We start from the raw sequence: 24,754 nt of genomic DNA, 5'->3' as shown, positions 1-24,754 counted from the left end.
GCACAAATACAAATGGCGTTTTGGGTTTGCCGATCACGGGCCCAGCAGATAACCAACCCAGTCAGCGCTGTACGTTCGAGTCGCCGGCATGCCGCGCTCTTGGGCTACCCTTCTGTGACAAGGCCGACAACTCGAGGAACAAATTAATATTGGGCCGGGACAGTCACGGTGTAGCCCAGCTGGTGCGCGCGCTCGTTCAATCAATCGATGATCGCTGAATCGCTGATGTGACGCGAACCCCCGTGAACCAACAGGTTAATTGCGCTCTACCATGAGCATCGCGGCCGTCCGAAAGCATAGGAGTGAGCCCCGACCCGATCGAGTGATCGAAGATCGCCAGAAGGCTCGCCGCCCCGTCTAAAACAGTGAAGATGCGTACGATAGGCAAGCATCGCCCCATTTCCTTCCTTGTGGCCCTCTTGGTTTTTGGAGCGAATCAGAATGCAGCAATGGAACTGCCAAAGAAGGAACGACAGCACGATCATGCACATGTGCGTGCCACAGGTTTTCAGGACTCTAGGGACTCGGCCACTTGGCAGGCGATCGAATAGCTTGTTCAAGCAGTAATAAGGTGCATTTCTGCTGGGATTTGGCGCCTCCCCAAGAAAACAAAGCATGGCCGGTCGTTTTTCGCTCACATGTCGTTCACTCGGACACTCACCACGTCCCGTCTATTCTAGTCTTCTAGTCAGTCTCCTCTCCTAATCCGTTCTGTTGGTTAGACTCGCCAGTTTAGAAAGATTTTTTTTTAAAAGTAGTTTAGAAAGATTTAACTAGCTTTACCGAGCGCAGATGCAAAAGCAACCTCGACTGTCCAGAACGAGCATGTCAAGACCCGGGCGTTGAATACCCGAAATCCAGTTGTGCTCGCTGTACTTGTCCCATAATCAGTACGCAAGCACGCACAACAGCATGATATTACAAACCATAAACAACTTTATTACATCAGGATACAAGCCAGTGGAACTAAAACACACCCGTGGGTCTATTATTTAGGTAGAAGACTAGCAGACCCAACTATCCGCAGACAACTGACTGGACATACGCTCAGAAGGAATCGATGTCGGGGTCTCCAAACCCAGAAGCAAGAAACTGGATCTCAGGAGGCATTTCATCTTCATACTCTGGATAATATAATTTAGCAACAAGGGTGAGTACAAAATTTGTACTCGCAAGACATCAGGTGTATAGCAAATCCTATAATATATGCATGGCTAAACAAGGAAGGCTGACAAGTTCATTAGCACTAGGCTGTATTTTTTTTATTTAGTGAGACTGCATACGTATATTTTACAAAAATTTTTGTTTTAAATAAATTAGACCGACTTTACCAAACATGACTCCCCATTTCCTGTTTTGCGATCCTTCGACCAACTATATCGGTCCAACAACCTTCGAACCGGTGCGTGTGTTGTCAAACAATTCCCATACCATGTTTTTCAATCAAAATTCTAAAACTGGCGACTAGCTCAAGCGCACCTGACCGTGAGCACGGCTATTTGAATAGTCTTACACTCTGCAGAGGTCATACACTTTACCCACACGACATGTTTTGCTTTGATGCCAGCGCGGGGCCAACGCGCATATACACAATTCCTTTGATGTGTCAGCAAGCTAACATGACAAAGCCGTTACATCAGCCGAACCCAAGATATGCTACACCACAGTCTGCCGGAGTATCACAGCTCCGTACATCTGACCGGGTTAGCTACCCCAACACCAACGAACCCCTCGAGTTCTCGGGCGGCAGCATCCTCTCGGGCCAACAGACTTAATAAGCTAGGGCCATACCCACTTAGGCACGTATGGTTGCATTGTAATACTTGACTAGAATAATACCAATTACCGGTCTTTAATTTGACACGGGTGAGTAAGACCTTAAATGCGCCGGGAACGCATATGGAACCAAGTCATAACCATCATCTATTTTTTTTCCTTCATCCATATTCTTTTATTCATCCTCATACCTACCTGACCTCTAGACCATATTTTCACCTGCGTCTACCATAGAGTTTTTATCCTTTGAAAGTAAACGTATAGATGTATATTTTCTGTAAAAAAGACACCAGCCCATGTGATGCTAAATAACTACCGCGCGAAATACTAAGCCAACTAAGCATAGGACTCCAAGCTAATCGAACAACCCATAACCTTAAGGTGACAAGGAGTAAAAGGGTACAACAGATCAAGGATGATAAATGCATTAAAGTAGGACAGGTCTACCCGACATAAAATAACATTTGGACTCATAAAATCATCACCGCATGCATGTACTTTTAGGCTTAGGAATTTAAATAGGAGCAAGAATGATCAAGGAGGTGCTTGCCTTGCTGCTGCTCGGTCTCGTACTCGTGCGCTGGTTCTACGCCTGGTTCAGGCCCCGGCTCAACTACGGCGGACTCGTCGGCTACTCGGAACGGACGGCAAAAAACACATGCACGAACCCAGAAAAAACCATGAGTAAGAACCAAAACAAGTTCACAAAATGATAGAGCATGATTTTAGAAATTTTTAGGAAAAAGAATCACTAAATTTGGAGTTAAAACGAAGAAGTTATGCAAGTTTGAAGTTTAAAATCAGGATTAAAAGATTAAAAGTCACTATTCTGAGGAGCCCTAGATTTTCCTTGTTTTTCTTCATTTATTTTCTTACTGAAAATTCTTATGAGAAAAGTTGGTTTCACTGACATGTGGGCCCCATGGTACAGTGTATTTCAGTGTATAAAGGCATGTATACAAGATTAAAAAGGAGACTGCTGACGTCGGCGTGATGTCGGCGTGACGTCAGCGTGACGTCACCCTGCTCAAAACAGAGCAGGGCCGTCGATGGTGCCGGAGATTTGAGCGCTGCAGGCGCGATTGCGCCGCGGTAGCTGCGCGTGCGTGTGCGCGAACTCACGCGCTACCGGCTGAGCTGTGGCTTGGGACCCAAGGGTCACCGGAGCCTCGCCGGCGGCGAGCAGAGGAGCGGCCGGAGACAGGGCTACGCGGCCGGGCCGATTCGGCCTCGCCCGAGTCCGGGGAAGTTGTCGGGGAAGCCTACCACCGCGAGGGGAAGCCTGTGGAGCAGCTAATCTGGGTGGAGGGCGGCTAGGGTTAGGGGGACGCGGTGGCGCGTGACGGCGAGCGGTGGCGGGCGGTGGCAGGGGCTCGGAAGGGGAAGAAGCGGCGCGCACGGATGTCGGCGGGGTCCTACGGGTTGTGGGCAACAGCTCTTAAGCGGCGGAGGCCCCCTGAACTCTTGTCGCAACCAGCCGGGGCTCGCCGGCTCCGAGGAAGAAAGCGGCGGCAGCGGTGTGGCTAGTGGAAAGGGGATAGGAGGAAGTGGTTCGGGAGGAGGAGAATGGGGAGCGGCTCGGGCAATAGTGCAGGCCAGAGCAGCTCTTGGGCGCTGGAGGGGGAGGTGTGCGGGCGGCCGTGGTGGGGCCCGGCGGCGAGCGGCGGCCTGGACTAGAAACAGAGGAATGGAGAAGGGGGGAGGAATGAGCGCGGGTGGTGAGCTGGACGGGGAGGAATGGGTTGCGGGCAGCGCACGACGCTCGAGCTCATCCAGGCATTGAATGCCCTCGCCAGCTCGCGTCCTCGCGCCTGGGCAGCGCGGTTGGACGGCACGGCGCTGGCCGGCCTCCATCGCCGCACAGGGAAGGAGAGGGGTTCAAGGCGGCGCACAGGGGCGACGGGAGCACTGTGCGGTGCTGTGCGCGTGGTGACGAGGCGCGGCGGAGCAGTGCGGAGCTGTGTGGCGATGCAGCGGCGGCGCGGGCGCTGTGACGCGCGGCGGAGGGAGGAGGAAGACGACGGCCGACAGGTGGGCCCAACGCGGCAGCGACACGGGGAGGGAGAGGGCGCGCGCGGGTTGGGCCGCGCGGCCATCGGCCGGCCCAGGCGTGATAGGAAGAAAAGGAAGGGAGAGGGAGTGGGAGTGGGCTGGCTGTGCTGGGTTTCGGCCCATGCCAAGTGAAGTCCTTTTCTCTTTGTTTTTGAATTCAAATCAAGGTTCAAATTCAAACTAAATTTATTCAAAGACTTTTAGGTGAACAGCAGGATTAATCTAGTATTCTTCTTTGGGTAATTCATGGTGTTACTAACATTTTTTTGTAAAAGTGTTTTTATGCACAAAATCATGAGAAGATCCAAATAAAACCAAATGAAATTTGTTCAAACTATTTGAATACTTTTTATTTTATTTGAGTTCATTTATTATTTGGGATGTGACAGAGCAGCACTATTTTTTTTTGGATTTTTACCGGGGTTCCACTGCATGGTTTTCCAGAAGGCAGGCAAAACCAAACCGGCCGAGACTGATCCAATGCTGCTTAACTAGCTGCAACTGCAACCAAAAGCACCAGGTCACTCACAGTCATAGGTCCGTCTCAGAAACCACAGCAAACGAGCACCACGATATGTCGATATCGGGTCATCATAGTTTTCGAATGCCGCTGCTGCACCCCATCCCGATCCTCCATCTACCAACCCACCCCTGATGATCTGCCATTCCATCAAGGCAGTGCGGGCGGCACGCCGGCACCACGCCGTGATCTCGTCACACCGCCACCAGCACGGCTGCTGCGCCTGCCACCGCCGCCTGCGCCCACATCCGCCACCAGCGGCCGCCCTGTGGACCACAGCCAGAAGAGAAACAGACGAGGCGCGCCTCATTAGGAAAAGCATCATGAGCAAAATCCGTAGGGGGGACAGCAAACAGATCAATCCGGGAAAAGTAGTGGGCTGGCACTCGTCATCGCCCATTTCTAAAGAAATTTCATGGAGTGTTGGACCGCATGTGCGGTCCAGGTGCGAGCGTGGAGGTGCTGTGTTGTGTAGTGGCAGTAGCGCACTAGTGCTGGGGTGCCTCCAAACAAATGTGTGAAGATCTTCAGACATCCTTAAGAATTTTAAACAAAGACGCCGCGTACGAAGGACACTCGATTCAGCGAAACAGAGACAGCAGATTCGCAGGATCTGCGCGCTGTGGGTATCGGGGAATAAATAATTGGTGCTGATCGTGCGGCAAAGTTTGTAAGCCTGTGTTTAGTTCTCCCAACTCCTCCAAATTTTCCAAACTTTCTATCACATCGAAATCACATCAAAATCACATCGAAATATTAAATATAGTAAATAACACATACATAAAGTACTAAATATAGGTAAATAAAAAAACTAATTGCATAGTTTTGATGTACGTTGTGAGACGAATCTTTTGAGCCTAGTTAGCCTATGGTAGGACAATATTTACCACATACAAACGAAAAGTGTTACAGTACTTTTCGCAAACACTTTTCGCATTCTTTTTTCAAACACTTTTCGCATTCTTTTTGCAACTAAACACAGCCTAACTGCATCATCTAATTCCCCGGTCAGATCATGGTCAACGTCAACCTACGACATGTACTGCGATGATGGTAATCGCCCGACATTCTCGAGTGCTGAAGCAGCCACACCTGATGCAACCACCCAAAGTATCTTATCCTTTTTTCAGAGACACAGCAGCAGCTGAATCATGATCGCCATAATCAAGAACAGTTGGGGGAGCAGGGTAGAATCGGAGCTCACCGGAGGGTCACGCGCCGGCGCCGCAGCGGAGATGTCGTAGTAACCGCTGTTTCCGGCGCCGTTAAAGTATCCGCTGCTACCATTGGCGTTGCCGCTGCCGCCGAATCCGCCGCCACCGCCGCCGTGGCCGAAGGTGGAGTTGTCGCGCGGCAGCTTGAAGGAGAGCTCGTACGCCGGCGTGCCGTCGGGCTTGAACAGGCCATAGTAGCGCTCGGACGCCAGCCCGGGCTTGAGGTTCTCGTTGAAGAGCGCGAACACGTAGGCGCGCAGCGGCACCCCGGGCTTGAGCGGCGTGCCCCTACCCTCCGCCACCAACCGCATCGCGTTGCTGTTGTACCGCGCCGCGTTCTGCGGCGTCGCGCCCGTCTCGTTGGCGGCCCCCGCGGAGGGCCACCCGGTCTCGGAGACCCGCACCTCCACCACCCGCGACGCCGCGCTGTTGGCCGCCGCGATGGCGTGGTACACGGCGTCCACCTGCGCCACGAGGAGGTTCGGGTAGTGCAGCCGGGAGTTGGGGTCCTGGACGCCGGCGTTGCCCGGCTCGAGCAGCGCGTAGTCGGGCTGCACGCCCTTGGGGTCGTCGGAGTAGGCGAAGTAGGGGTACGCGTTCACGAGGAACGGCGAGCCGGTCCGGGCGTGGTAGTCCAGGATGGGGCAGAGGTACGGGAGCAGGTCCTTGCTGAAGGCCCCCGCCGAGGGCGGGTACGACGTGCCGAGCACGCCGAGGTTGTGCGCCGTGGTGACGGTGATCTGCTTGTCGAGGCCGAGCGCGGCCACCGCGCCGTGCAGGGACTGCATCGCCGGGAGCAGGAAGCGCGAGAGCGCGGAGCTGTTGCCGCCGGTGAGCACCTCGTTGCCGACGGTGAGCACGGCGATCTTGGTATCCTGCAGGAAGGGCACGATGCTCTCCTTCAACCACTGCGCGGCGCCGCCCGGGTCGGCGACGGCGGCCAGGCACTCGTCAGGCACGCCGACGACGAGCTCGACCCCGGTCCTGGCGAACGCCCGCAGCACGGCGGGGTCGGCGTCGTACACCCGCACGCGGCCAATGCCGAGGCCCTCGAGCAGCGGCAGCACGGACTGCGGCGGCGGGAGGTTGTTCCCGACGCGGCCGTAGTTGATGCCCACGAGCGATGCCGACGTGGCGTCCGAGGCAGGTGCCAGCGCCAGCGCCAGCGCGGCCACGGCCGCGCACAGCGCCGCGGCAAGGCGAGAGCCGCACGGGCGTTGAGGCCCCCAGCCGGCTCGGAGCAGGCGGCGCGGCGCCATTCCTGGAGCGCAGTCTGACCGTGATACAGACTACAAACAGGGCCTGGATTGGAGGCAGGATTGCCTGGAGTGGGGTGAGGTTGCGTGGAGTGCCTCTGCTTGGAGCAGTCAGAGTGGTGTACAGTGCCTCGAGAAGAAAAGGATGCTGCTGATGGCTGACGGAAACAGCCAAAAGCACGACACGTTGGTCGTGCTCAGCGGAGGGTCCCAAGATCAGCGAGACAGGGGCTGTGTTTAGTTGCGAAAAAGATGCGAAAAATATTTGCGAATAGCACTGTAGCACTTTTCATTTGTATGTGTTAAATATTGTCCTATCATAGGTTAACTAGGCTCAAAAGATTCGTCTCGCAATGTATATCAAAACTATGCAATTAGTTTTTTTATTTACCTACATTTAGTACTTCATGCATGGGTCATTTGCTATATTTAATATTTCGATGTGATGAAAAATTTGAAATGTTTGGAGGAGTTGGGGAGAACTAAACACAGCCAGGGACAAACACGGGTTTTGTTGTGGCATCAGTTACTAGTCTTGGGACGGGCGGAGTGGAATCGAATGGAGGCCACTCCGTCACTCGGCTGGGCTGCAGCCTGCAGCGGCTGTTGCAACGGAAAACGCCCCGCATGGAAATGAGTCAATTCCCTGTGTGTTATTGAGAAATATAGCCTATTTTTTATGGGTCATAAAAAATTATCATATCCCTTCTATGCTATCATTTATAATTTCTCATCTCCTACATGTCATTATCGTCAAAATACACTAACAGATCTGTTAAAGGATATGATAAAAAGACAAGAATACCCCTCCTTTCAACCAGGTGCTGGGCGAGGGTGCCGGTGGCGAACGCGCCGCGCGCGGGCGCTGGGCGAGGGCGGCGCGTGCCTTGCGCTGGGCGCTGGGCGGCGCGTGCCTCGCAGGCGCTCGGCTGCGAGGAGCGAGCCGCGCGCGGGTCTCCCTTGGGCGCTGGGCGTTGACAGGGCGTGGGGCGCCTTGCGGTTCCCTGCCTCACGGCGGGGCTCCATGCCATCTCTTTTCTAGTTCGAACTTCGAACATAGCAGCACGGCACAACTACCATCAGCAGGTTAAGCTTTCCCTTGCTTATCCAATCGGCAAGCACCGCTACCAACTTCCTCTCTCCTTGCCTGAATCAGCTAGCGCCTCGCCGCCTCCATCTCCCTTTGAATTTTCTCCCCACCAAGCAAACGTGAAGCTACATGGATCATGGGCCGTCAGCTCCCGCGCGAGGGCGCGCGACTCGGCCGCAGCCCGCAGCCCGCAGCCCTCGCCGCCATCGCTCCCTGCCGGCCGCCGCGGCCTTCGCCCCTCCAGCATGGTGAGGCTACCACAGCACCCACTGCGAGAAGATTGGCCGCCTCCCAGCGGCTCACCGTCCCGCGCCGCCTCCGCCTGACCGGCTGCCGCATGCCCGGCCTCCGCACGTGGCTCCCCAGCCCATGCCGCCTCCGCACGTGGCCCGTCGCTGCTCTGGCCCGGCCTTCGAACGCGGCTTGCCGAACCGCACCGCGCGCCTGCGCTCCGCTTCGGCATGGAAGGGGCAAAGGCTACGGATATGCTTCATCCTGCTAGTCAGGGGTATCAATGTCTTTTCACCCTACTCTTTAACAGCTCAGTTAATGTTATTTGACGGTAATGGCATAAAAGCGATAGTCAAATTTTCGATAGCACATAGGAGATGAGCTATATTTCTCAATGTCATATAAAGAATTTACTCCATGAAAAACGCTTGGGGCGTGGTCCACATGGAAGGCAAGGCTGTGGTGGTTGGTGGAGGTCCGCGGCTCCGCGCCCACGCAAAACCTGGGCGGAGCCGTGTTGCCCCCCCCCCCCCCCACCACAAAAAAAAACCTGGGCTGAGCCGTGCTGAGGATGCCGATAAATCATCACGGGCTCTATTTCTTAGCACAATGGGCCTCTACAAAATTAGGACCATTTTGTTGGGCTGCTATGCCGATCCATCATGTTATCGGCCACCAAAAAGAAGATTGTGGACCAAACAAAGGCTGGTTTCGTGTTGTGAGTAAATTCGGCCCACAGTATAGCCGTTGGGCAAACAACTGTAGTTTGTGGCGTGGATAGCAATTGGCCCGATGTTGCTAACGAGGTAAGCCCATAAGAGAAAAAAAATGGGGGCAACAAACCATGCTAACTACTATTAGGATATCCGCACCGGCGCTCGCTATAGCATCCTGGAGGACCCGTTTTGCTGCAGCGTCATATTGGGAGCTCTACGCTACCCAAGCAGAAGAGCTTCGTTCCTCCATTTTCAGCGCATGTACGGAAGTCCGCTACCGGCCGATGTGGTGCAGGCCCACGCGAGTCACCCCCCTCCGCCGGCTGCAGCTGCTCCCGGACCGCCCCTGCTCCTCTGCTGTAACCGCAAGCTCCGCCGGCTCCGGCTGCTCCCCAAACACGCCCGCCCCACCAATGGCGCCGCCGTTGTTGCCCCGCCGCTGGGGTCCTCTCCGCAGTCGCCTTCGGCCGCGTCGAGGCTGCCGCCGTTGTGGTGCTCCCCTCCCTAGCCGCCGCACGCCATGGTCGCCGCGCGCCGTCGCCGCGCACGGGCCGCTCGCTCCGCGCCGCCGCAAGCCGCCGAGTGAGCAGCGGCCAGCGCAGGGAGGGAGGCCGGCGGAGGGAGAGAGGAGGGAGAGAGTTCGCGCTGGATCCCCGCCGTCGATGAACGCCGCCATGGCTGCCACCGCGAGCCTCCACCATAGCCGCCGCCGCGGGCCTCTCCTCGGCGCGGATCTAGCCGCCCCCGCCCTCTCTCCGTCGCGGCGGAAGGTGATGCCGGCCGCCGCCGCGCGGGCCGCTTGGGGCATGCCGGCCGCGCCGCCCACCGCACCCGCGCGCAGGGGATGGGGCGCGGGGAGGAGGATGGAGGCCGCGCATCGTGGAGGGAGGACGAGGAAGGACGAGCACGCCGCCGGCCCTGTTTATCGCGGAGAGGAGGAAGGAGCGGCAGGAGCGGCGCGGCGAGTGGGTGAGCCGCCGGCATGTGCAGCACGAGGCGGTGCGGACCCTGCGCGCCAAGGTCGGGCGCGCGGCGAGGCGGAGCGGAGGCCGTGCCCGCGGCCGGGAGGAGCAGCGGCGCGCCCGCGGCGGTGCGGCTGCGTGCAGCGGTGCGGGCCGTATGCGAGCCTCGGCCGCCGGCGTGGGAGGGGCGGGGGGCAGGGCCCTGCTCCGCCGCGACGCGCTCGAGCAGCCGCCGGAGGAGGGGCGCGCGCTGCCGGAGCCGAGCCATGCCGCCGGCACGATGGAGGAGGGGGAGGGGAGGGCCGAGCTCGAGCTCGCCGGAGGGAGGTGGGTCTCCAGCTAGAGAGAAACAGAGAGGGGAGAGAATAGGAGGAAGGAGAGAGAGAGGACGCCTAGAGGAGTAAAAAAACTGACAAATGGTCCCACATCGGGTAGTTGATTTAGAGTAGGATATAGATGAAGAATGGGTGCAGAGAAACTGGAGATAGAAGAATTTTGATCACTATGACAGAATTGTTTTAGAGGATGCATTTAGAGAACCACGAGTGCGAATAACCTTAGTACTCTATCTCAAAAAAAAAACTACTATTAGTACTCTACAAGATCATCTAAAAAAACTTCAAAAGGGAACATCTTCATCTTTCCTGCAAATCTAAGTACAGTTGTGCCAAACTGTTTGTTGAGCAAACATATTAATTAAGCTGCTCAATTATTTCGTTAGGCCTTAATGATAGGGTTAATGTAGCTAATATCATGCCATTATGGGTCAATTACGACGGCATTAATTTTATTGGTGAGGGCCGCTGTCCGGTCAATCATCAATCTTCCTCACAGCAGTGATGACAGTTTTCTCTGTTCATTTCTTTCCGAGGCTGTGTTTACATCCATGTGGGAGAAAAAGTTACATCGGACACTATAACACATTGTAGAGCATTTTTTATTTGTTTATGGTAAATATTATCCTACCATGAACTAACTAGGCTCAAAAGATTCGTCTTGCAACGTATATCAAAAGATTCGTCTTGCAATGTATATCAAAACTATATAATAGTTTTTTTATTTACCTACATTTAGTACTTCAAACATGAATTATTTAATATATTTAATGTTTTGATGTGATGGAGATGTGATGGAAAGATCGGATGGGTGTTGAACACACCCCGACACGGATCAAACAATTTCTGACACGAAATTCAGTGCCATGTCCGTCACCGTGCAAGCATCAAGCCAGCAACAGTCAGGTCCTGGCGGAGTGGCTCTAAAATCCAAGATGCACAGTTGAGACTGTGGGGGCACAGTTCGTTCAATCACCAGAGAAAAGACGGTTATTTTCTGAAGAGTATTTTTGGCGACCGACGGATGAAGCACATGACCTTCAGAAAACAAACTAACCGCTGTTTGTCTGATTTTTTTTTAAAGAAATGCAACCTTCATGAGCCAAGGACAACCCCACAGGTTATCAGTCTCAACACATGACTAAAAGAACAATCAATGTGTCCTACAGTTCTTTCGGATCAGGTGTCATCTTAAGCCCTTGCAGTTTGGGGAAGTCATACTCACACATCAACACATCCGGCTGGAGCTGACTGTGTGTACTGTATTGTATTCCGTTCATACTGATGTTGCCACCGCTATGTGCAGTGCAGCCGCAACTGCAGAACTTGATGACCACATTTTTTCAGTGCTGTGATCGAGTCTTTAAGAAAAGCTCTTATCTGTTGGAACACGCCCATCAGCTGATTTAGCAGCCTTTCGTTGTGCCGGGCATTAGTTGGGGAGTTCCAATCTCGAAAGCGCTGGATCGTGTCCCGCTAGAGCTGTTCTCTAACCAGGTTTATGCCTGATGGCAGTTCGTCCAACAACCGAAAGATTCGCCCCCTTGCCGTTTAAGAACAGTTTTTTGTTTTCTGATTAAACTTGAAGACTTCCGATGATTGACGCCAAGCTGTGGCATGTCGATCATTTCCTCGTCGCTTTAATTTCTTGAGTGAAAAAATTGTGGAATTGAAGTCAGCGTGTGGATCTCATACACTGCGTAGCTAGCGGAGTAGCTACAACCATATTGTCCGGGTGAGCACGGACGCACACAGCACACTGTGAACCTGTGACGCACGCTGTTGATGGGTGGCACATGTAACACGCGGTCCGGAATAACGTATAAGATCTATTCTACACATTAAGTAAATCACATCTGTTAAATAACTCTCTTGCGTTTTCGTCCTCGCTTCGCGCAAAAGGTTCGAACCGGAATTACTACCTTCCCAGGGACCGGCTATTTAAGCTGGTTCGGCTCCCTCTCTACTTCTAATTTGGGACTAAGGAACTGAGCCGCGGCGCTACAGTAACCCACGCGGCCCAGTCGGGCCGTGGGCCGTGACAATCTCCCCGTCAGGATTCGACGCTCCCGTCGAACCAGTTTACCCATACGGGATAAAAGGAGCAGGATCTCCTCTCTTGGCCACGTCCCATACGTCTAGTGCTAACGATCCCATGTGCCACGTCCGTGGGTGCACTGCCAGCAGCCTATATGTGTGCCCGTCCACACATGCCGATGGCATCCGTGTCCCCACGCGCACAACGTGCTCATGTACGCGCACTTGTGCCCGTACGTGGCGTGAAACCGCGAGTATGGCGGCTTTGATACCCCTGTAACGACTCGACCCGGGATAACAGCTAAGATGTACTCTACACGTTGAATAAATCACACCTGCTAAATAACTCTCTTGCATTTTTGTTTTCGCCTCGCGCAAAAAATTCAAACCAAAGTTACTAGTTTTTCAAAAACCGACTATTTAAACTGATTCGGCTCAGCTCCCTGCACCGGCTCGAGATCCGGATGCGGCTGCGACGCCGACGGCCGGGGCTCCCGGCGTCGTGCCACGCTTGTTCACCTGACCCATCTGTCCGGGCTGAGGTGGAGAGCGGACAGCGCGTCACAGTGTCGCCGTGCTGGCGCAGCCTGGCGCTGGCAGTACGCATGCCGGCCGTTCCACCGGGTGGTGGCGGAGAAACCCGAGACCGCCTGGCTGCCGAGGGGATCGGATCGGATCGGATCGGATGTGCTCCGTGATCGACCGTTGCAACGACATCGCCGAGCACCGACACCAACTCGATCGCGATAGAGAAAAACATCGACACGAAGGGCGTGTTTGTTTCAGCTTCCGCGGCGCGTTTGAGAAAAAAAATACACCCGCCAAACACTCCGCGTTGGTCGCGCATTGCACAACCACGAATCGCAGAAAAAGATGCGGTTTCAACGTGCAGCCGCCAAAAAACGAGAAGCGGGATTGGAGCCGCGTTTCGCTTATACGCGTCGCGCTTACCTAGGCCACGGTCCCAAACAGGGCCGAAGTCTGCTAGAAGCTAGAAAGAGGACGGCCGGTGCACGCACGGAGATTACTGCATGGAACACCCACCCCACCAGCCGTGTCCTGTGCGCGGAGTGAGCTTCCCGTGCGTCGTAGTTATACAAAAGTTGACCATTTACACTTCGAAGCTCGTAACCAAATCTTCTCAGCAGAGCACGTTTTGGTTACGAGCTGAAAAACGTACTGTCCAGCATTGCGCAGTTCGTAGAACAGTACGGCTATGACGACGACGACGACAGAGCCCGCATCATATACTAGTCATCGTGAGCCCTGGCATCGCACGATAGACGACGTCCCAACAACGGAAGGGCCGGCCGGCCGGCCGCCCGCGGCCGTGTCCGTTCAATCTGGCCACCCACACCGTGTCTCACCCGGGCGCGGCGCGGCACTAGGCTAAAGCCCCCTGGCGCGGCGGAGCTGACACCCGGCGGGCGCCCGCGCGGCGACCGGGCACGTTGCTGTCAGCGATCGAGGAGATGATTGTCCCGTTCCACATCGCTGTCGCACGCTCGGCGTCGATCTCTGACACGACATTTACTCGCGAACAGACTGTGTGGCAGTGGGGTGCCACGCCCGTGGGAGAAGGACGCTGCAGATCGTACCGCTGCCGCTGCACGATCTGCCTGTGCTGTCGGCACACGAGGAGGACTGGAGGAGGGCCGGCCGGGGACTCGGGCTCTAGGAGCACGAAAGCCGACGGCCGGGCATGGGCTTCGCTTGTTGCGCGGCGTCGTCGTACTTGCCTAGTTGCCCGGCCGATGCTCGCATTGCACAGTTGCATGCATGAGAGGTCATTCCTAAGCGCCAGGAGTCGAACAGTTTCTCCCAAAATTGTCACTTGTGTTTCACCTAGAACTCTCTGAAGTTGGCGTCTGGTTCGAGTAATTTTGTCATGAATGTGATCGTGCATCGAAACAGAGGAGAGGCTTGTTGTCCATGTCCACAGAGGAGTATGAAATATGGTCTGTTGTCACCGATTGGATGCATGAGGTAGCAGGGAAGATCAACGCTGTTTCTTTCTCAAGGCGATGGCTTGGAGGTCGCTCGGATAGACCGTTGCCCACCTGCAGGAATCGAACGAATCCAACAAACCCTGTTGCGTACTACTGCAAAGATGAGCTGGTAAGTGACTCTCAGATCCCCTTTTAGCATGACTAAACAACTCGCATTGAAGGCACCGAAGCAGCCGTAACGATGTTGCTTTGGGTCAAGGTCGAAGTAGTGGTGCTCCGTGCAGTCAGAAAACACAGTTCTCTGATGGCACTTGCGAGTTGGATTGTGTAAAGACGTACACCTCGAAAGACTACCGGAGACTAGCGTCGTGTTTACTGAAAGAACTGCTGCTTTTTCTTCAGAAATACTACCCACCACCGCAGAATCGCGCAGGTTTGCTGTCCATCTGGCCGTCAGATAGATCGCTCGCGACGACAGGGGACCCCGGGGCACGGAGCAAGGTCGGAGGTTGCCAAACACGCGTCCCGGAAATTTATAGCACCACAGCGAAGTCTCTGTGTTCGTGCTGCTCTTTTTGGATGAGTTTCTTCGCGCTCACGCACGCGCGGCGGTGCGGCGAGCTTCCTCCTTGATCGCGTATTCGACGCCAAATTGTTTTTATCGCCAAACTGACACTGACCACACTACAACCGACCCGACGACGACGTCAGTCGCCGCGGGCACAGTTGGCTATAGCAATTGAGCATCGAGGGACTTGTTCGGCTGGGATAAAAAACGCTGGGCTGGGAGCCCAGCCGTTCGGCTCCCCAGCGCACGCGTCAACGAACAGGTATCCACCCAGCCCAGCGTTTTTTATCCCAGCAGAATAGGGTGGAGGTTTTCACTGCCAGAATAGAGTAATACTGCAACTGAAGGTCTCCTGGAGACAATAGTAGTAGTGTCTTCCGACTACGGTGGTTGAGCTGATCATCAGTGATGGGCATCTCTTCTAGGCAGGGTTAAAAAAACCGGCCGGAACCGGTCCGGTTAACGCGGTTACCGGTCTTACCGGCCCGGACCGGTTCCGGTTCCGGCCGGTTAGAAACCGGCCCAAATTCAAATTTTAAATTTGAATTCCAAAAAATGGAAAAATCTCAAAAAGTTCCTAAAAATACTTCAAGGTGCAACGAATCTAATGGTGTCAAATTTTCTCAAAAATTCGTTCATTTAGTATAGTTTGCGGGGAGTTGAAGTTAAATCAAAAAAGAAAAAGAAAAAATGGGCCGGCCCATTAAGCCCACCAGGCAAACCGGTCAAACCGGCCGGTAAACCGGTAAAACCGGTTGGTAAACCGGTCAAACCGGCCGGTAAACCGGTAGCACGGGAGCTTTTGAATTTGGATTCGAATTCAAACCGGTCAAACCGGACAGTAAACCGGTCAAACCGGCCGATAAACCAGTCAGAACCGGTTGCACGGGAGTTTTTGAATTTATTTGAATTTGGATTTGAATTCAACCGATTTCCACCGGTTGCCGATGCAACCGGTCCGGTAAACCGGAACTGGTGGCCGATGGTTTGGGTTAACCGGTCGGGATAAAAAACCCTGCTTCTAGGTGCGCGCGGCGCCGAACAATGTTCATGTCACTTCTGCATAAATCCGAAGAGTCATTTCGTTCCAGTTTTCCCTGCATCATTCCATTATCATATACGGCTGCGCATTCGGTGTACCAACTAACTTCGTTAGTCAGAGCTTCTGATCGACGCCGACCAATGATTGATCCTGTTCTGGTGTAGCGAAACACAGCCGGATTGCGGAATGCACCCGCCTAAGCCCAGAAGGTGAGTACTCGGGGGTTAGCTAGGATTAGTTCGATCTCGCTCAAGAACACGGTGAACACAACAGGTTTAGAGTGGTTCGGGCCGCCGGAGCGTAATACCCTACATCCACCGTGTGTTGTATTTTCTTGCCTCGAGAGAGTCCGCGAGAGCTTGCGGCTGAGTCCAGCGTGCGTCTGTGTGTGCTCTTGTCCGCTTGCCCTGTACAGCGAGTGCCTCCCTTTTATATCTCAAGGGAGGCACGTACATGGCCATTGGGTCCCCGACAGGTGGGCCCAATAATGTAGTACAAGATAACGTATTGTTCATAAATTATGGCTTTGTAGACGGAGGAGATCTCACTCCTGGATTTCCTTGCCTGCTCCTGGAATCCCCTGTTCATCATGTTCAGGTGCTGTCTTATCGAAACAGCGTCTGGCGTAGCTTGCGGCGTCGCCTGCCACGTAGCTGAACGGGCCGTGTAGCTTACGGCGTAGGCGGTATGATGGAAAAGCGTCGTGCCGTCGTATCCGATTAATGAGGCAGACGGGCTCTGCGCGGGTGCGGCGTAGGCGGCCTCACTGTGTACCTCGGTAATACGCGGTCTACAGTGAGGACTGACAAAGTCTGCCCCGCGTGCCGCGGCAGCAGAGCACGCCTCAATCACCCGCATTGAATGCGGTGGGCGGGCGAGTCTTTCATTGGTAGACTCGTGCCCGCGCCCGCGCCTGCGGGCCGTGTGGCGGCTCCGGATCCCCCCGGCGGTATGTTAGTTCTACGTGCGTGGGAGGCCCGGATGGACGCGGGAGGTCCCGGTCCCCCATGGTGGGTCCGAGGCCTCGGCTATCGGCTCGAAGCTTCTCCTCCTTAGAGACACGTGACATCTCAGGACCCGTCCCTGAGCGGGTCCGGGGCCGTTGGCCCAATGAGGTAAGGGCCCGACCCATGGGCCCAGGCTGCTCCGCACTTTACCGCATAGTTACGGATGACTACGCGAGCCTTGCCTTGCTGCAGTAGGAGTGGTTATCCCTATTATAGAATACCGACAGATCCTTTTAAGATGGGCGGGATGAGTGATTAGCTGATGCCTCTATCCTGTTTCTGGTTGTTGCAGCCGGTTGATGGCTGAAGAAGCGTAGCTCGGTTCGGGCGAAGCGCAATTAGTTGAGCTTGAGCACAATCATTGGAAGGATCCTGGCCCGTCTCCATCCGGTCGCAGACCAGGGTCCTGCTTTCGGCGTCGTTTTGTACTCTAGTCGTTACATGTTGTTCGGCAACACACTACTGCAACTCCAACAGCTGCGCGGCACATTCACAACAAACAGTACTCCCAAAAAAAAGTACCCCCACAAGCCACAGCCCTACATGCTACAGTGCCCAAACGAAATCAGATGGTGATGCTTTTAAAAAAAATCAGATGGTGATGACCGGTAATTACCACACGGTAACTCGAGACTGTTTGAAACTTTTGGCAAGCTCGACCTGTCCCTCGCCAAAACCGAACTGTGGCGGGTACAGCTACGAGCAGTAGGATCCAATGCGTTGCCTGCTGGCTTCGGTTCTGCCCACGTACTGTGAAGGAACAGAGGCCTGCCTACCGGCTACCGCCTACTGTGCCTACCAGGAGTAGCACACATACCGCACAGGTGGCCGTCGTTGCCCTCGCACAGGACGTGGGGCGGTGGGGGACTCCGGAGTCCGGGCACGGGTACTGGTGGCGCCGTCTCCACGGGAACCCAGAAGAAAACCCAACCATTTATCGATCGACGGCCCCACCATGCATGCAGCAGTGCTAGACGCCAGTCGTGCTGCTCGTCGCTTCTCCGGGGTCGGGGACAAGGCACGCATCTCCAGGCACGCCGGGAGTTGATCGCAGTTCAATCACACGCGCATCGGGTTCCGCTGAGCGTGGGGGCGCGCTGGCCGTGGCCGGGCCGCCGGGGACCCCGACACACTAGGCGTCGGGCGTGTACAGTGCTCGTGATCGGCCGGGCCCGGTCAATGCGTTACGCTTCTGACGTCGCGATTAGAATGGCGTATTAGTACGTGTATACTCTCCAAACTCATCAGCCATCAGCCATTCATCAGCCAACGTACTCTCCCGCCGTCCCGCGTACAACTGTACAGTGTACTGCTGGTGTGCAGCCACACGCCACGAGTCCACGAGACGTGCAGAACCCAGAAAAGGATTTTAAGCCCACTGATATATTACTAGAATCTGAATGGCTAGATGTACAGTACAGTAGGTTCTATCATGAGCACCAACTTGGCTATGTTTAGATCCGTAAAACGGTGGTAAAAAAATCACATCGGACACTGTAGCACACTGTAGCATTTTTCGTTTGTTTGTGATAATTGTTGTCCTATCATAACCTAACTAGACTCAAAAGATTCGTCTCGTCGTGTACATCAAAACTATACAATTAAGTTTTTTATTTACCTACATTTAATGCTCCATGCATAAGTCAAAAGATTTGATGTGATAGATGAATAGTAAAGTTTGGGGAGAAAAATTTTAGAACTAAACACAGCCCTTGTTGCCTACTGATAAATAGGCGTATAGCCCGCGCATTTGCGCAGCTAGTACTGAAAATTAAAAAATTCACATGTTGTTGTATACTTACTTAAAAATTATATTATTTTTTTTACCATACATCACCCTGTTCATTATCGTAAATTATGTCTTATTGATGGTTAAAGCTAAATGGTATTTCATATTTAATTTTTCATAATGGCATTAGTGGGTGATTTTTAATTAGGCACAGAGGTATTTTAGGCAATTTTTTCGCAATGGCAATGGTGGGTAATTTTAATTTTTCTTTTTTTCTCCGATTAACATGTGAATTTATAGGTCTTGAGAGCGAACGTGGAGGCTTCATTTGTTGGCCAAATAATAAGATAACTAGCCGTATAACCCGCACATTTGCGCGGTTAGTATTGAAAATTCAAAAATTTGCATGTCATTGTATCCTTACTTAAAATTTCTACCATACATCATCCTATCATACTGTTCATTATCGTAAATTATGTCTTATTGATGGTTAAAACAATTCAAATATGATCTACCTATAATAACAATTTGATTTGTTGAGCTTTTATAATATTATGCATATAATTATTCTAATTTTTGTTTTATTTTGATTGATTGTTGTTAGATTTAGTTTTTATTAATAGTATATGTTTGTAACTGATACATAGCTAAATAATATTTTATATTTAATTTTTTATAATGGTATTGGTGGGTGATTTTTAAGTAGACATGGGGGTATTTTAGTCTAATTTTTATCATAATAACAGTGGTGGGTAATTTTTATTTTTCTATTTTTTCCGATTAATGTGGAAATTTTTAGACATTCAAAGCGAATATGGAGGCTTTGTTTGTTGGTCAAATAATAATAATAATAATAAGATAATAGATGCCCCCGTCCCATCCCATTGACCATCGATCTTTGGTGATTTCGTCCACGCACGCGACCACTTGAACCTTTCTTTTGTCGCAAGGAACTAGAAAGCGCATGCCACGACACCTCCGAATTCCAACGTTGGAACTTGGAACAGCCAAGTTTGGGAGGAGTTGGTTCTCCAGGCACGCTAACGCTAGCTAAACGCACAGCTGGACTCCATCATCCTCAGGGGAAAACTTGTGTGACACTCGAGTCCAAATTAAGCCGCCGGAGCAGGCGTCCCCTTTTGGTCAACGCGGTAGGCGGCGCGTTGTAACGACGACGAACATAGTAGATTACGTTAGCATTATAGTATTGTTGACACATAATCGCATCAACACACTCGAATATGCTAGAACGCGCAATAAATCGTCAAAACGATCTGAACTAGCGATGTACTGGCGGACCGGTCTGACCGGTTCCGCAGACCGGTCTGACCGGTGTGGAGCAGAGAACCACGAAGACATAGAAACGCGAGCTCGGGAGGGACCCCATCGGAGCTTGCGCGTCTAGGGTTGCTCTGAGGTCGGCAGGCCACTCAGAACGTCTTCAAACATCGTCGAGATGAAAGAAGAAAGCAATTTAGGGTTGGAAAAGACTAGGATTTGAGAGATAAAAAGTAATGCGATATTTTGATTAATTCGATTGGGAATACCTCAATCGGCCTTAGCCTTTATATTTATAGGCCAGGGAATTCGTACCCCTCTCCAAGTCGGTTTATACAAGAATTTCCAAAATAAAACGAAGCCTACTCGGATTACAACTGGACAGACCGGTCTGATCGGTCGGCCTCTGAACTGCCAGAATTGGCTGTCAACATATGCCCTCCTACTTTTTGGTGAATTTCACAAGCCAAAAAAAAGAACTATCCTGATGTACATGTTTTACACAGAACATACAAGTCTAAAAAATAAAACTAAGGGCGATATCCAATACCGGCCATCTTCGTCCTCATACACTTTGCCATACGCTAGGATATAACTTCTTCAAATACCTCCCATTGATAGCCTTGGTAGACACTCACCTTGCGAAATACCGGAGATAACTTTGATAATCTTGTATGGACCCTCCCAACTTGGCGATCATTTGACAAACTTGTTGCTTTTCATCCCAAGAGGCAAAATTGTCTTTCAAACCAGATCCCTAACCTGAAAAGATTTAAGTTTTACCTTTTTGTTGTAAGCTCTGGCCACCCGAAACTTGTTTTTCTCAAAGCCTTCAAACGCTTGTCGGTCACCTCATCAATATTATCCATCATCAAATTAGGGTAACCAACAGCGGAGAGGTCATTTTGCTTTGCCAATCTATATACGTCCAGATTTACCTCAACGGGTAAAACGGCCTCTTGACCCTACACAAGTTCAAAAGGAGTAACTTTAGTAGCACCATATCTAGATATACGATGAGCCCACAATGCTTCAGATAACATTTCATGCCACCTCTTAGGATTTTCTTCTATCTTCTTCTTGACAAGTTTGATCAAAATCTTATTACTAGACTCGGCCTGCCCATTGGCCTGAGCATAGTATGGAGATGAATTGAGCAACTTAATCTTATAAGATTCGGCAAATGCACACACATCTTTTGATATAAATGAAGAACCTTGATCTGTTGTCAAAGTTTGTGGAATGCCGAATCTATGAATAATATGCTCAGTAATAAACTCAATTACTTCCTTATGTGTCATATTCTTCAAAGGAACCGTTTCGGTCCATTTAGTGAAATAATCCGTAGCAACCAACACGAAGCGATGCTTCTTTGAAGATGGAGGATTAATTTGTCCAATGAACTCCAACCCCTAACCTCGGAACGACCATGGTTTAATAATAAGATGCATTAACGTAGCTGGCACCAATTGCAAATCACCAAACCGCTGACATTCTTCACACCCTTTATAGTATTTGAAACAATCGGATAGCATAGTGGGCAAATAGAAACCGGACCTTCTAAGTAACAACTTCATTTTGGGAGCCGATTGATGAGTACCACAAACACCTTCATGAACCTCACCCATAGCAACCCGGGCATGATCCGAGTTTAAACACTTGGGAAGCAAATCTTCGGCAGTTCGACGATAAAGCTCATCGTCAATTAAAACATACTTAAAAGTCAAACACCGAATATTTCTCTCCTTTCCACGACCAGGATCTCTCAAATATGATATAAGAGGGACCCTCCAATCCTGAGCTTCGGCCGAGACAATTAAATCGTCTTTCTTGGCCGAATCAAAACCAACAGCTGCATTACCGGTCAGACCGGTCTCTGGACTGGTCAGACCGGTCTCGCTGACCGGTCGGACCGGTGCATCCAGAACTAGACACTCGGCTTTCGTTTGCATCGGCTTGCGAATGTTGAAATATTTTTTCGTAACATTATAGCCAGATGCTTGCTGAGCCAGAGTATTTGCCCTTCCATTCTCTTCCCTCGAAATATGTTTGATAATAAATTCATCAAAAGAAGAAATAATATCGAGGCATTTATCAAGATATGCATTCAGAGAATCATTATAGCACTGGCATATCTTAGATACTTGCTGCACCACCAGAAGAGAATCTCCAAAGGCTTCAACAAGCTTCACACCCATGGATTGCAAGAATTCCAAGCCAACCTAGGGTGAAGCGTCCCCTCATAAGAGAAGACTTAAATGTGATACAAAACACCAGTCCCAGGAGGCTGATGCCACATTTATTACATCAGATGGTTCAAAACCGTACAAACCTTGGAGGACACTCGATACAGATGATAATAATGATTAACCAAGCTACGACATAACACCAGACCGCAAACCACATGGGGTCTACCACAGGCTCAGAGTACTGCGACAGCGGAGGCATCTCGACAGGGCCGGTACCACAGGCAAGGTTGGGTGTAGAACGATAACCCTACTCGGCGTCGTCTGGTACGAAGTCTGGGTCTTCTTCTGTAAAAAGTAAGAGTGGGGTGAGTACAAACGTACTCAGCAAGTCCAACCACACCCACGGAGGGGTTATAACAGAATAATATGCATAGGTAAATCAAGGATAAGGTTACGGTTTAATTTGCAGAAAAACGATATTTTATGCAGGGGTTTATTTTATAGAAAACCATTTAGAAATCAGTTTTTGGCAGTAACACAGAGTTCAGGTTTTAAAACTGCTACCGGACTCCCCGTCCGTCGTAGCACACGGCACAACTGCCGGACATAATTCCAAAACAACTCACACCAACCCATCCCAATGAAACACTAGTTATGTGACCACACCGTAACTCGCCCAATACCGTGGGCACGGACTATTCGAATAGATTCTTAACTCTGCAGAGGTGTGCAACTTTACCCACAAGTAGGATACCACAACTCGAACACCGTCGTGTCGGTGTAGATCCCAACATAGCCATTACCCACCATAGCTAAGCCTGACTAGCCATCACGGGATGCACCAAGGGGTCATTGACCGTTCACTTAGGTATAACCGGGCATAGGTCACTCGGGGCTTATCCCTTTTCCTTAGTCACCCGTTGCTCTCAGCTCTCCTGATGGCTATCACACCAACTAGTGGGATTTATGCTACGCCGTTGCCCATTCAACGGTCGAGTGGTTTGCATGATAAAGGAGTTAGGTGAGATGACACACCAACTCGGTCCTTAGACACGACAAGATGGATATCTCCCTTCTTTGCCCTGCCACACAGGCATAAGCACACCAATCGGCAATTCACACAGAAATGCCGTCCATCCCGTCCATACTCATCTTTCGAAAATCCACATTTTATCCCTTCCCACACACACACATTTTATTATTCAAATAAATCATATTATGAGTAAAGTCCTAAGCGTTCTAATATCGATTAACGTCCAAGCAAAATCAGACATTAATCTAGGTGGTCAAGGAATGGTCATCACAAATCAAGGGGTGGCTATCCAACCGTGTTTTCATGCAAGCAAAAACGTATGCAATTTTATAAAGCAGGCCATGGGGTTGTGTTTATAAAAACTAGGACAGAAACATGCATCAAAGGATGGGATTAAACTTGCCGTCTTCAAAGCCTTCGGGGAAGTCCTGTCCTTCGGGCTCGGGGTTGCGGAACTGGTCCTCGTTCTCCTGCTCACAGAACGGCTCGTTGACGGGCTCTCCTTCGTTCACTCCGTGGTCTACAGCACACACAAACAAACACACAATCAATACACAGAAAAAGTAAAGATCTGTCGTCGAGCTCGGTTCGGAAACACATGAAATATAGAGCATAGAGTATTATTTTTGAATGGTTTCTGAATGGTATGGCCAACACTGAGTTAAGAGAGGCGTGGTAAAATTTTAGGTTAATCCGGGGTCGTTAGACGCATGAAATGATAGGTCAAAGGAATGTTCAGGGCCCAAACAGGGGTCCAGGGACCTAATTGTAATTAAGACTAAGTAGGCAGGGGCTTGGTTTATATTTTAGAAACTTCATGGGTCAATCTAAAAGGGTCAGGGGCTTATTTATAAATGTTTTCATGAGGTGGGGGTCTGATTTTAAAATAAGATAAAGGACAGGGTTTCTTTTGCAAAAATAGCAAGGAGTGGGGGGTTTCTTTTCTGAATATAGGAAAGGGGAGGGGGTTTTGGGCTAAATGGCCCCTTTCTTCCTCCTCTCTCCACGGGAGAACAAGGGAGGGGCCGAGCGGCGCCGGCGGCGACCGATTCAGGCGCTCTGCGCCTCGGCGGCGGCCCGGGGTAGAGGGGAAAGGAGGTGGGGGCTCCGCGGGGTTGATTCCCGGCCTCACCTTGTGCCGGGGTGGGGCGTGGCGGCCCGGCCACGGTGGCCAGCAGCGGCGGTGCAGGGTTGTGGAGAGGGGGCGTGGGGTGGCGGCGCGGTTCGAGGTGGCGGGTGTGGTGCTCGGGGGGGGGGGGCTCTGCGGCCTCTTTTATAGGCGGCCAAGGCGGTGGCGGGGTGCTGGCCGGCGGCAAGCTTGCAGGCGGGTTTAATGGCGTGGGGCAGCGAGGCTCTGTGCGGGCGTCAACGGGGCGGCGCGTACGGCGATGCGACGGCTCGGCCAGCGGCGCTGTGCTTCGTCAATGGCGCCAGTGAGTAGGCGAGGTGACGTGAGGCGGAGACCACCGCAGGCGGCACTGTGCCAGGGTCGCCGGTGCTGTGCGCCGGGGCGACGGCATGCGCGTGCGGGTCAGGGCTTCGGCCGTCGACGGGATGCGTCGTGGGCAGCTGCGAGCGGGGCCGGACAGCGGGGCGCCGCGCGCGCAGGATCGGCCAGGCGGTGGCGGGCGCGGTCGTGCGCACGCGGCTGGCAGGCGGGGCACGGCCGGGCGCGCGGCCGTGGGGCGAGGTCGGGGCTGGGCAGTCGAGCGGGAAGCGAGAGAGAGAAAAAAAGGAGGGGGGCAGGCCAACCGGAGTGGAGCGGGGGAG

The 24,754-nt window shown here is 52.3% G+C and overlaps 1 protein-coding gene across 1 annotated transcript; it reads right to left on the bottom strand.

Moving 5' to 3' along the window:
- Positions 1 to 4,263: 4,263 nt before the first annotated feature.
- On the bottom strand, positions 4,264 to 7,024 carry LOC120693227 (glucan endo-1,3-beta-glucosidase 11-like). The gene is made up of 2 exons (XM_039976637.1): positions 5,553 to 7,024; positions 4,264 to 4,614 (listed from the first exon to the last, which is right to left on the bottom strand). The coding sequence occupies exons 1-2, from the start codon at positions 6,819 to 6,821 to the stop codon at positions 4,543 to 4,545; spliced, it is 1,341 nt and encodes a 446-aa protein (XP_039832571.1). The 5' UTR covers positions 6,822 to 7,024; the 3' UTR covers positions 4,264 to 4,542.
- Positions 7,025 to 24,754: the final 17,730 nt, after the last annotated feature.

The sequence above is a fragment of the Panicum virgatum genome, chromosome 9N (assembly GCF_016808335.1).
Source record: "Panicum virgatum strain AP13 chromosome 9N, P.virgatum_v5, whole genome shotgun sequence".
Classification (NCBI taxonomy): Eukaryota; Viridiplantae; Streptophyta; class Magnoliopsida; order Poales; family Poaceae; genus Panicum; species Panicum virgatum.
This window is presented reverse-complemented; position numbering and strand designations above follow the sequence as displayed.